Below are 12,207 nucleotides of genomic sequence, written 5' to 3'. Positions count from 1 at the left end.
GGAATCATTCTAGTGAATCTTCTCTGTACCCTCTCCAACGTCAGCACCTCCTTTCCTAAATAAGGAGACCAAAACTGCCCGCAGTACTCCAAGTGAGGTCTCACCAGCGCCTTATAGAGCCTCAACATTACATCCCTGCTCCTATACTCTATTCCTCTAGAAATGAATGCCAACATTGCATTCTCCTTCTTCACTACCGACTCAACCTGGGAGGTTAACTTTAAGGGAATCCTGTACGAGGACTGCCAAGTCCCGTTGCATCTCAGAACTTTGAATTCTTTCCCCATTTAAATAATAGTCTGCTCGTTTATTTTTTCTGCCAAAGTGCATAACCATACACTTTCCAACGTTGTACTTCATTTGCCACTTCTCTACCCATTCTTCCAATCTATCCAAGTCTCTCTGCAGACCCTCCGTTTCCTCAGCACTACCGGCCCCTCCACCTATCTTCGTATCGTCAGCAAACTTAGCCACAAAGCCATCTATTCCATAATCCAAATCGTTGATGTACAATGTAAAAAGAAGCGGCCCCAACACTGATCCCTGTGGAACACCACTGGTAACCGGCAGCCAACCAGAATAGGATCCCTTTATTCCCACTCTCTGTTTCCTGCCAATCAGCCAACGCTCTATCCACGTATGTAACTTTTCTGTAATTCCATGGGCTCTTGTTAAGCAGCCTCATGTGTGGCACCTTGTCAAAGGCCTTCTGACAAGACCTCCTTTCCCTTAAGGGATGGGTAATAAATGTCAGACTTTGCAAATGACACCCAAATCTGAAGCGCAAAGTTCAATAAAAAAATACAGAGAATTGAGCACAATTGTCTGTGTTGCCATTGCTTCTAAAGCTTAGTGCCCACTATAAACTGTAAAGAAGGTATTAACCCTCTTCCATCAGCTCTTTTTTTTCCATAATCCAAATTAATAATAGATTTAAGTAAAATGGTTTAGAATTTATTTCTAGCAACTAAATTCCTTTTTAAAAAAATCTAGGGTTTCATAAATGATACAACACAAAAGACCATAATGCTTATCATACCCCTTGTGGCTATTTGACACACAAACCTGGTCTTCTGGTCTTAATTTTCCATAGCCCTGCATGTTTTGCAATACACATTGATTTCAGTTTGATGTAACCTGTACTTATTTGGACACCACTATTTATTTTGCCATTATGAGGTATGCTATTGGTTAATGCTTCACTGATTAGGAGAAAGGTTATGGAAACCTCGGGAATCTGTGTCCAGGTTCATTGTTGCTATTGGAATGTACAGTAATACTGTACTCAATTTGTGAGTAGAAAAACAGAATATTATCGGAAATTTTATTATCACTCTCTAAATGCATTTGTTGAAAAAACTTTACTGAATATAAGTGGTACAATTTATAAGGGTCCTCTGCTACATGCAGGTGAATAACTGGTGACTTAAAAAGTCAATAATTAAGTGTTGCCTCGTCAGAAATAAACTCTATGCAAACTTTAGCCACATTATGTAATATGCTGTTCCCTGGAAATTTGTTGGCTTATTTAATGTTGGTTTGCTTACGGTATTTGCTGATTTTTTTTTTTTTGCTTTTGTTCATTGAACCATAAGTTTTGAAAGTAAACTCATCTGGCTTGTTCTTCACTGGATTTCATCAATGGAACTTCCAGATTCTTCCCTGTTCTCCATGCTTACTACATTTCAGTTTAAAATCATTTCATTTTTTTATTATATGGAAGATTTTTTTTTGGACATTTGGTTTATATTCACTTGTATACCACTGTGTTTACTAGCAATGCATTGGTTTCTGAGTTTATGCTGCATGATTAAGCGAAAGATTATGGAAACTGCAGGACTCTGTGTCCAAGATCTATGTTAGTATTGAAGGTTTGGAGAAACAACAAGTATGCGGAAAGGATATCAGAGTGTTAACTAAATTTCAGAAACTGTATTCAGAAAACTTGCACGAGAAAGCAGTTACAATGCAGACATAACAAGTAAAGGGAAGACCTTTATTGGCCTTTAAGTATAAATATACTGAAGTCTCTATACAACTATTTGGCGTATTGACGAGACTACGAATGGAGTACTGGGTGTAGGTTAGATTTTCTTAATTAGGTAATAATGCACTTGTCCTGGTGGCAGTACAGAGGAACCTGAATCCTGGAATGAGAAATGATGAGCAAGTTGGTCATATAAACTTTGGAGCTTAGAAAAATGGAACGCGACTTTACTCAAGCACGTTAGGCTCTCGGATCCTATGTCCCATGTGATGCCTATAGTTGGGCTTTCGTCCCATGTGATGCCTAGAGTTCGGCTTTAGTCCCACATGATGCCTAGAGCGGCTATTAACAATAGAAAGTAGTCAGGTTCCTTGTGGGTTTTTCAAAGAGCTGATCTTAAATTCCGTTTTAGGCGCAATGGGTTATAAGGGTCTTTGAGTTATCATTATACTATATCTTCCCATGCAGGTATTAATTTTGTTAAATACAGACAGGCGTGGTAAAAATGAGATTCTCAAGAGCTGATACTATAAAAGTCTGTAATTTTTGAGGGCGACTAGGGAGAAAATTTGTACAGTGTCTTGACTTAGGGAACTGGGATTGTTTTCTATCTGAGCCTAAGGTATGCACAGCTGACTTCTTAACTTGTCTTTTATGTATATTTTTCAATGCCCTAAGGAGTTTTCTTTAGAGAATAATGGTAAGATTTCAGGAGGTGATAACTATCAGGTACAACATTATATTTTCTTTATCCTCTTTCACATTATAATTTCCTAAAATATCTATGATTACAAGACACAGTTTGTCTCCCTGAACCTGCGTGGCTTCTGGGACCTTCTGATACGTTGGGGCATGCTGTGCCCTCTCACGATAATACCTGGTCTCATATTACACCAAGAGTAAGGCCACCCATAAACTCAGCTGTGAATATTTTGGATCTTCTATCTGACAGAGATGCGGAGGTGGGGCCATTCAGGATATTCCAGTGTGAGATAGCTTGAATTTTACACTATTGGTGGGAGTGGTGGGGTCAGGCGGAATCAAAGCCAAAGCCAAACATCAGATCAGCCTCGATTGTTTTGAATGGATGAACAGGCTTGAGGGCTCACTCCGCTCTGCTGTCATTATATTCTTATGTTGTTAATTTTTTGATTTCCATTGACCTCATATGCTGAGTGGTGGGGAAAACAATGGGACTGGAATCCACCTCTTGTTCGTAGAGTTCAGCACACATGTGAACACTGGCTGCCAGCTATTGATCACTTTTACACATATGATTCTACTGACTTAAATGGAGTCATGTGTCTGAAGGTGATCTCGACCAATGGTGAAAACACACAGGTTTCTTTTTGCGGGTGACTAGCAATTTCTCCACCAGTTATAGCTTAATTAGGTTCTGTGTTAAGGGGAGAAAGCAGCACCTGTGCATGATTTACTTCAGGTTCGCCATGTTGATGATCCAGTGCAATAGAATATCTTGCATGCTGTTTCTGAGAGTGAATTCTGTGGTGAAATGGCCACAAAGAGTCAAGATATGAAGTATGTAAAGAAAAAGGAGATCAGAAGTGTGCAGAGGTCCATATGAAATTTATGCAAGGGCTCTCCACATGGACAGCATGTGATCTAGTGAAGGAAGAAAAGCTCAGTTGATGTTTAAGGGACTGCTTTCAAACAGCAAAGGGGAAATCCAGCTAAGGGAATCATCTTGGTGTCTATCTGTTGATCTGATGAAATGTGGGAAATATTGTGCAAGCAGATATGAAAGTAACATAAATTAGTTGAGGCACATTGCCATTGAGAGGGTAGCCAAGAAAAATATGTGAGGAGAATGGAATGGAAGGGTACTCTCATATTTCCTTATGACAGAATGATACTGTTCAACCCATCAAGTATGGTGGCCCCCATTGCTGCATGTTTTCCTCTGTAACTTATTCTTGCTCAGATGCTGGTTAATTGTTCCCGATTCTCCTAGTGCCCATCTACACTGAGGTAATTTAGGCTATCTACCAACACAAGTAGAAGTAACTTGGAACAGCCAGAGAAACCCCATGGACTCCAGTGAGAATGTGCATATTGCACAGAAAAGGCACTGGAGGCCAAGGTCAAATGTTGTTAACTTTTTCACTTTACTCTGCCATTATCTTTTTTTATGAAACAGAATGTGGTAATCTGGAAGGATGTTCTGTGCCATAAAATCTGTGTGATCCCATGCAAGGATAATCCATGAAGAATACTTCGTCCATGTCTTGATCGATAAATTTTTCTCAGATTGGATATATTATCTTTCAATTCCATATACGTCCACCAACCCTTCCGTACTCCTTGGTTTGCATGAACAATTCTATTGTTAAAATCATTCTGTCAATAATAGGTGGGGCCGTATTTCTGTAGGATTGAACAGCTGAATGAACTGAAAAGATGAAAGTGATTTGTGCTAGAGCTGTGCAGGAGAGCAAGTAAGTGAGAGAAAGGTGGCAGACAGGGTACTACAAAGTCAATTATACCTTTATAAAACTTAGTTACAGTGCACTTAAATGCTCATGCGATTAGGCGAAGACAGTGTTGTCTAATGAAATAAATTGAAACTTTTTGACAAATTTTATGAACTGAAGAATGAAACGTACTTCACTTGTCCATCAAACTGGAATGTCCCATCGTATGTCTGCTACTTACAAAAAAATTCTATATAAAACTATGTGACTATACAAAATTAAGCCCCTGATAACTGTACTGTTTCCTGTAAGTTTTTTAAATTCTCATTTCTACCCAAGTGATAATCTTTCCTTTCTCAAAACCAGCTAATAGAAAAGCTAAAGCACAGAATGTTTTGTTTTCACTAAAGGGAGAATTTCCTCTTCCAAATTTGAGCTCTCAGTACTTCTGAAAATGCTAAGTATAGTGAATATTTGTTGTGATTAATAAAAGGGGCTGGAATGCAAAAGTTACATTTGCCTGTGAAAAGATAAAATATTGATACTATAATTTATAATAAACCAATATAGTGATACTATCTTGCAACTCAAAATGCCAGAAACAGTCCAAATGATGTTTTGGGCATATGGAAATAACATTTGGGATAACGAGCAATGCTTAAAATCTGTATCATTTCATTCTTTGTCTGTTGATCGTACATGACCTGTTTGATCTTTGGAAATGTATTGAATTAATGTATTGACCAGTAGCCGGAGGTAATATGAACACAAAAGATTCTGCAGATATTGGAAACCCAGGGAAACACACAGACAAAATGCTGGATGAACTCAGCAGTTCGGGCAGCATCTGTGGAAATGAATGAACAGTCAACGTTTTGGGCCAAGACCCTTCTTCAGGTCTGGAAAGGAAGGGGGTAGATGCCAGAATAAAAAGGGAAGAGGGCAAGCTGGAAGGTGTTAGGTGAAACCACATGGGTGGGAAAGATAAAGGGCTGGAGAAGAAGGAATCTCATAAGAGAGGAGAGTTGGCCATTGGAGAAAACGAAGGAGGGTCACCAGGGGGAGGTGATAGGAGGTGAGAAGAGGTAAGATGCCAGGCTGGGAATAAAAGAAGAGGAAAGGAGGAAACAAAAAAATACTGGAAGGAGAAATCAATGTTCAGGCTATCAGGTTGGAGGCTATCTTGATGGAATATGAGGTGTTGCTCCTCCACCCTGAGAGTGGCCTCATGGACTGATACATCAAAATGGGAATGGGGATAGGAATTAAAATAGTTGGCCACCGGGAAATTCCACCTTTTGTGGATGGAGTGGAGGTCCTCGACAAAGTGGTCCCACAATTTACGTAGGGTCTCATCAATGTCGAGGGGGTCACAGTGGGAACACCAGATAGAAGGGAATCACAGAGGGAGTGATCCCTGTAGAAAAGTGTGTGTGTGGGTGGGAGTAAAGATTGCGTCTGTTGGTAGGATTCCGTTGTCACTGGCTGAAATTGTAAAGAATGATGTGGAGGCTTATGGGGCTGTAGGTGAGGACATGAGGAACTCTATTCCTGTTAAGTTGATGGGAAGATGGGGTGACGGTGGATGTCTGAGAAATGGAGGAGATGTGGGTGTGGGCAGCATCATAGATGGAGGAAAGGAAACCTGGTTCTTTGAAGAAAGAGGACAACTCTGATGCCCTGGAAAGGAAAACCTCATCCTAGAAACAGATGCGGCAGAGTCGAAGAAACTGAGAAAAGGGAATAGCATTTTCACAGGAGACAGGATAGGAAAAGGAATAGTCTAGATAGCTGTGGGAATCGGTAGGTTTATAAAAGATGTTGGAGAACAATTTGTCTCCAGAGATAGATTCAGAGAGATTAAGGAAGGGGAGGGAGGTGCCAGAGATGAACCAATTGAATTTAAAGACAGGGTGGAAGCTGGAGGCAAAGTTGATGAAATTGATGAGGTCAGTATGACGAAGTCAGTATGAAGCAGTACCAATGCAATCATCAAAGCAGCATAGGAAGAATTGGGGAGCATTACCAGGGAAGGCTTGGAACGTGGACTATTCTAAGTATGGAAAAAATATAAACATGATGCAAAATATTATAGAATTCACCCTCAATTTGATGGCTCTGGGCCTGTACTCAGTAGAGTTTAGAGGATCGAGGGGGGATCTCATGGAAACCTATTGAATATTGAATGGTCTGGGTAGAGTGAATGTGGAGAATATGTTTCCTTTACTGGGGGAGTTTAGGACCAGAGGCACAGCCTCAGAATTGAGGAACATCTCATTTAGAACAGAGATGAGGAAAATTTTCTTTAGGCAGAGAGTGGTGAATCAGTGGAATTCTTTGCCTCAGACATCTGTACAGGCCAAGTCATTGGGTATATTTAAGGGGGAGATTGACAGGTACTTGATTAGTCAGGGTGTCAGAGATTAAAGGGAGATGGCAGGAGAATGGGGTTGAGTGGGATAATATATCAGACATGATGGAATGGCAGCGCAGTCTTGATAGACCAAATAGCCTAATTCTTCTCCTAGATCTTATTGTCTTGTGGTTTCTTCTATGTTGCCAACAAAAAAGGCAGGCATAGCTAGGACCCATGCAAGCGCACATGGCTACCCCTTGAGTTTGGAGAAGATTTGAAGAGCTGAAGGAGAAATTGTTGAGGGTGAGGACCAGTTCGCCCAGTCGGAGGAGGGTGCTGGTGAAGGGCAACTGGTTGGGACTTATGTTGAGAAAGAAGCTGAGAGATTTAAGGCCATTAGTGAGGGTTAGAAGAGTATAGGGACTGGACATCAATGGTGAAATTAGAAATTGTTGTGGAGATTAACAGCATGTGAAGAGTCACAGATGTAGGTGCAAAGAGACTGAACTAAAGGGATAGAATAGAGTCAAGGTATGCAGACACGAGTTCACTGGGGCTGGAGCAGGCAGAGACAATGGGCCTACTGAAACAGTCAGGCTTGTGGATCCTGGAGAGGAGGTAGAAATGAGCAGTGCAGGGTAAGGGGACTATGAGTTTGGTGGCAGTGGATGGGAGTTCTCCAGAGTGGATGAGATTAGTATTGATGTCAGACAATTTTCTGATGGTCCTGTAGAGTTCCTTTCAAGAGGTAAGGAAGAGGAAGTGTCATGAGTGTTGTCACCTTGCCAGTGCAAGGTAGAGGTCAGTCTGCCACAATACAACAGCATCCCATTTGTCTGTGTGCTTGATGATAAGGTTTGGATTGGTGTGGACAGAGTGAAGGGCAGTGCATTCAGACTGGGTAAGATTTGAAGAGGATAGAGGAGTGCTGAAGTCAAGCCGGTTGATGTCTTGTTGGAAGCAGTCATTGGTGCAGGGTGGGAAATCCTTGCCAAAGAAGTGGGCTGAGAGCTAGATGTGACAGAAGAAGAACTTGGTGTTGTGGTGGGCATAAAACTTACTGAAGTGCTGGCGAAGGGGGAGCAAAGGTATGGCCCTTGCTGAGGACAGAACATTCCACCTCAAAGTTGGGAATGTTGGAGGGAGTGGTGAGGCCACAACAGGATTAGAGCTGGAATCAGAGGGATAGGAGAGTTAGTGGCATCAGAGGAGGTGGGGAGTGTTGGGGTGTACAGGGAAGGTAGGGTGGGAGGAAGATGGAGGCTCTGAGAACCCAAGAGGTGATGGGAGAGCCTGAGAGACCTGGGATTGGAGCGTGGTGGTGGGGGAAGGGGAGCCCAGGGGCCCAGCTGCAGTGAGGAAGGTCTCGGCCCGGAGATGGTGGTGGCGGAGGTCAGGGCTGGAGTCGGAGCTAGAGGCTGCAGGAGGTAGTGTTGCCTGGTGCACAGCAAATTTGTTCCCACCAGGGCTTTTAGGACAGTTTTAAGCAGCCTGGGAAGTAAACATCTGGAAACTATATACAGGGGCTGCCGTAATACCAAGAGAGCGTCTAAAATATACATCTGTTTGGCAAGGTTAATTTTTAAGAATTACAATCTCAGAAACATTAAGACATGCTGTAGTATGTCTTCCAGAATGTATCATTTTTTTGTGGTCGTTACAGACGTGAAAAACAGCTTTAGAACTTTTAATGTAATCCCAAGGAAAGTCTATAACAGCTCTCACTTCAGAGCCATTGCCTTGCGCTTTCTGACAGCCCTCCCCCTTTCTCTGTACATTTCCCACCCCCTGCAGAATGCCATGCAGATTGTCGGTTTCATGGACGATGAAGCAGAGTCGGTTCTGGAGGTGGTGGCTGCAGTGCTAAAGCTGGGAAACATAGAATTCAAGCCAGAGTCTCGTGTAAATGGTGTGGACGAGAGCAGAATCCAAGACAAAAATGGTATGAGGATTGTTGTTGCAGTATTATTGGCAAACACATACAGAACCTTCTCTCCATGTCATGCCATTGTCAATGTAAAAGCCCTCTTTCAATACAGAAACGTGTAAGAGGCCATTAAGCAGAATTTAGTTAGCTTGATTATCTAAATTTTTAAGCCCTCGTTGACCATATTTTATCAGTTTGAGACTGGATTATGAGGCAGAGGGCCACATCTTAGTCAGCAGAACATGGCATCTGGTAATGGACATTTTGGGGAGCCATCAGAGTGACTTGCTGGTTCATCACAAAGTAATGTTGATGATATAGAATGATGATATAGCTACATAGAAATCCATCTGCCAGAACATCCCTAGCCCAGCTGTGACTGAAAACATAGTGGGAAGAAATAACCTGGACTGGTGGGACAATTGATGAAAAAGACTTTTGAACATGATCCAAAACCTAGATATGGGCCAGATAAGTGCAATCCACTTGGACACTGCACAAAATGAAATAGGGAATACTAAAAGCATTAGAACAGAGGCAAAATATTCCACATTCATGAATCCTGTTTTATTATGAAACCTGATGCAATTTTCTAAAACTCTGATGTGATCCCATAAACACAACAGATTCTGTAGACACTGGAATTCAGAACAATGCACACAAAGTGTTAGATGAACTCAGCAGGTCTTCTCTCTGTAACTCTTGATGCCCTGACTAATCAAGAACCTATCAACCTCACTTTAATTATACTCAGTAACTTGGCCTCCACAGCCATCTCTGACAATGAATTCCACAAATTCACCGTCTTCTGGCTAAAGAAATGTCCTCTCTTCTCTGTTCTAAATGGATGTTTGTATGTACTGAGGCTGCGCTCTCTGATCCTAGAATCACTTACTACAGAAAACATTCTCTCCACATCCACTTTACCTAGGCCTTTCAAGATTCAATAGGTTTCAATTCGATCTGCCCCTCATTCTTCAAAACTCCAGCAAGTGCAGGGCCAGAGCTATCAAACACTCCTCATACGTTAAGCCTTTCATTCTCGCAATCATTCTCGTGAACCTCCTCCGGACCCTCTCCAATGTCAGCACATCTTCTCTCAGATATCGGGCCCAAAACTGCTCACAGTACTCCAGTGAGGTTTAACCAAAGCCTTACAAAGCCTCAGCATCATATCTTTGCTCTTATATTGTAGTCCACACAAAATGAATGCTAACCTGTATTTCCCTTCCTTACCACCAACTCAACCTGCAAGGTGAATTTTAGGAAATCCTGCAAAAGTCCCAAGTCCCTTTCCATGATTTCTGAATTTTCTCCCAAATTAGAAAATAGCCTACACATTTATTCCTTGTACCACATACTTACCTGCAATATATTCCATTCTCCATCTGTCCAAGTTCTTCTGCAGATTCCTTACTTCCTCAACACTACCTACCACTCCACCTATCTTTGTATCATCTGCAAACTTGGCCACAAAGACATCAATTTCACTCATCATCCAAGTAATTGACATATAGTATTGTACAAAAGTCTTAGGCACATGTAAAAATATATGTAATACAATGATGCTACAAAATAATGAAATGAAAATTTTCTAAATATCTAAATAATACTATAAAGAACAGAAAACAGTAAAAAAAAACTAAATCAAATCAATATTTGGTATGACCACCCTTTGCCTATAAAACTGCATCAATTCTGTTAGGTACACTGTCATGCAGTTTTATTAAAAAATTAGCTGGTAGGTTGTTCCAAGCATCTTGGAGAACTTGCCAGAGTACCTCTGCAGACTTCAGCCATCTCCCTTGCTTCTGTCTGTCCAGGTAATCCCAGACAGCCTCGATGATGCGGAGATCAGGTCTCTGTGGAGGCAATATTATCTGAAACCATATAAAAAAATTTAGGATGCCTAAGACTTTTGCACAGTGTGTATAACATGAAAAGAAATGGTCCTAAACCTGACCCCTGCAGAACACCACTACTCACCAGCAGCCAACTAGAATAGGTCTTCTTTATTCTCACTCTTTGCCTCCTGCCAGTCAGCCAATCTCCTATCCATGCTAGTATCTTTCCTGTAATACCATGGGCTCTTATTTTATTTAGCATTTGCAGTACTTTATTGAAGGCCTTCTCAAAATCCAAGTAAAAATTATCCACTGACTTTCTTTTATCCATCCTGCCTCTTATTTGCTACAAGAGTTCCAACAGATTTGTCAGGCAAGATTTTGTTTTAAGGAAACCATGCTGACTTTGGTCTACTTCTAACATGCGTTTCTAAGTACCCTGAAACTTCATCCTTAATAATAAACTCCATCATCTTCCCAACCACTGAAGTCAGATTAATTGGCCTATTATTTCCTTTCTTCTGCCTCCCTCCCTTCTTAAAGAGTGGAGTGACATTTGCAATTTTCCAGTCCTCCAGAAGCATTCTAGAATCTAGTGGTTCTTGAAAGATCCTGGCAACTGTTTGGGGGTCTGGATATAACTCCCATCAAAGTATTTTAACCCTTTCAGTTTCTTAACTCTACCCACAAGGATTCTGCATCTTCTGATCCCATGTCAAGTCTAGAATGCTTGATATGAAGTTCCATAAGGCTGTTAGACTGAATATTTGGACCCATGAGACATGGTAGCATCTTCGTAAAATCAGTGAGTGAATTTTCAGCATGACTTGTCCCAGTAATTCTATTGTTGTAGATACTCACTTGTTTTATGTGCAGAGTTGAAGGAGATCTGTGAGCTGCTTGGGCAGGATCAGACTGTGCTGGAGAGAGCCTTTAGTTTCCGAACTGTGGAGGCAAAACTAGAAAAAGTTTCAACAACACTTAATGTGGCCCAGGTAAGTGTGACAACAGCTTACATTGTGTACTCCAACGTCAACCAAGCTACACTTAATACTGCATCTAAATAATAAAACAATTTATGTAGAAGCTTTAACAGGGCAAATATCAGGCACAAGTAAATAAGGAACAAGAGACAAGACTGTAACCAGGGTAAGAAAGGAGATGATAATTCGAGGAATACAGCTGGAGGTATTTCAAGCATTCATTCCAGATATTTGAAGACTGTACCAAAGGAGTAAGATGAAAACTGGACTAGATTGACTTTGGTGAATTCTGCAGTGGTGCAGGCATAGGTAGGAATTGTGGGGGAAGAGGAAGTTACAGAAGAATGAAGAGATGGCTATCAAGAGATTAGATTTGTTGGGGATGCTTGAAGATGGTCCCAATTATGGGTCTGGTCAAAGTTTTGGATCATTTGTGTCAGAAGGGAATGCAATACACAAAACTGGAAGTAACGAGGGCTTCACTGAAGGCCTCTGTAGCAAATGAACTGAGGCAAAGTGGAAGTATACACTTTGATGGGAATAGATCCCCTTTAGTGACAAGTTGGTTAGGGGTCAGCAGCTAACTTTGAGACTAGAAACCATCTAGTTCATTCTGAGATTGTGGTCAGGAATGGATACAGAAACAGGGAAGATTTGAAAAAAATGGATTTCATTGAA

The 12,207-nt window shown here is 41.2% G+C and overlaps 1 protein-coding gene across 4 annotated transcripts in view; it reads left to right on the top strand.

Moving 5' to 3' along the window:
- The window catches only part of myo1b (myosin IB), a 274,322-nt gene that overhangs the window by 179,319 nt on the left and 82,796 nt on the right, over positions 1-12,207 (top strand). For all 4 annotated transcript variants that reach the window (XM_072261652.1, XM_072261653.1, XM_072261655.1 and 1 more), the window contains 2 exons: positions 8,570-8,717; positions 11,423-11,541. In XM_072261652.1, coding sequence (XP_072117753.1) covers positions 8,570-8,717; positions 11,423-11,541 — 267 coding nt within the window. The remainder of the gene's footprint in view (positions 1-8,569; positions 8,718-11,422; positions 11,542-12,207) is intronic.

The sequence above is a fragment of the Mobula birostris genome, chromosome 6 (assembly GCF_030028105.1).
Source record: "Mobula birostris isolate sMobBir1 chromosome 6, sMobBir1.hap1, whole genome shotgun sequence".
In the NCBI taxonomy this organism is placed as follows: Eukaryota; Metazoa; Chordata; class Chondrichthyes; order Myliobatiformes; family Myliobatidae; genus Mobula; species Mobula birostris.
The sequence above is the reverse complement of the archived record's forward strand: the minus strand, read 5'-3'. Positions and strand labels throughout refer to the sequence as shown.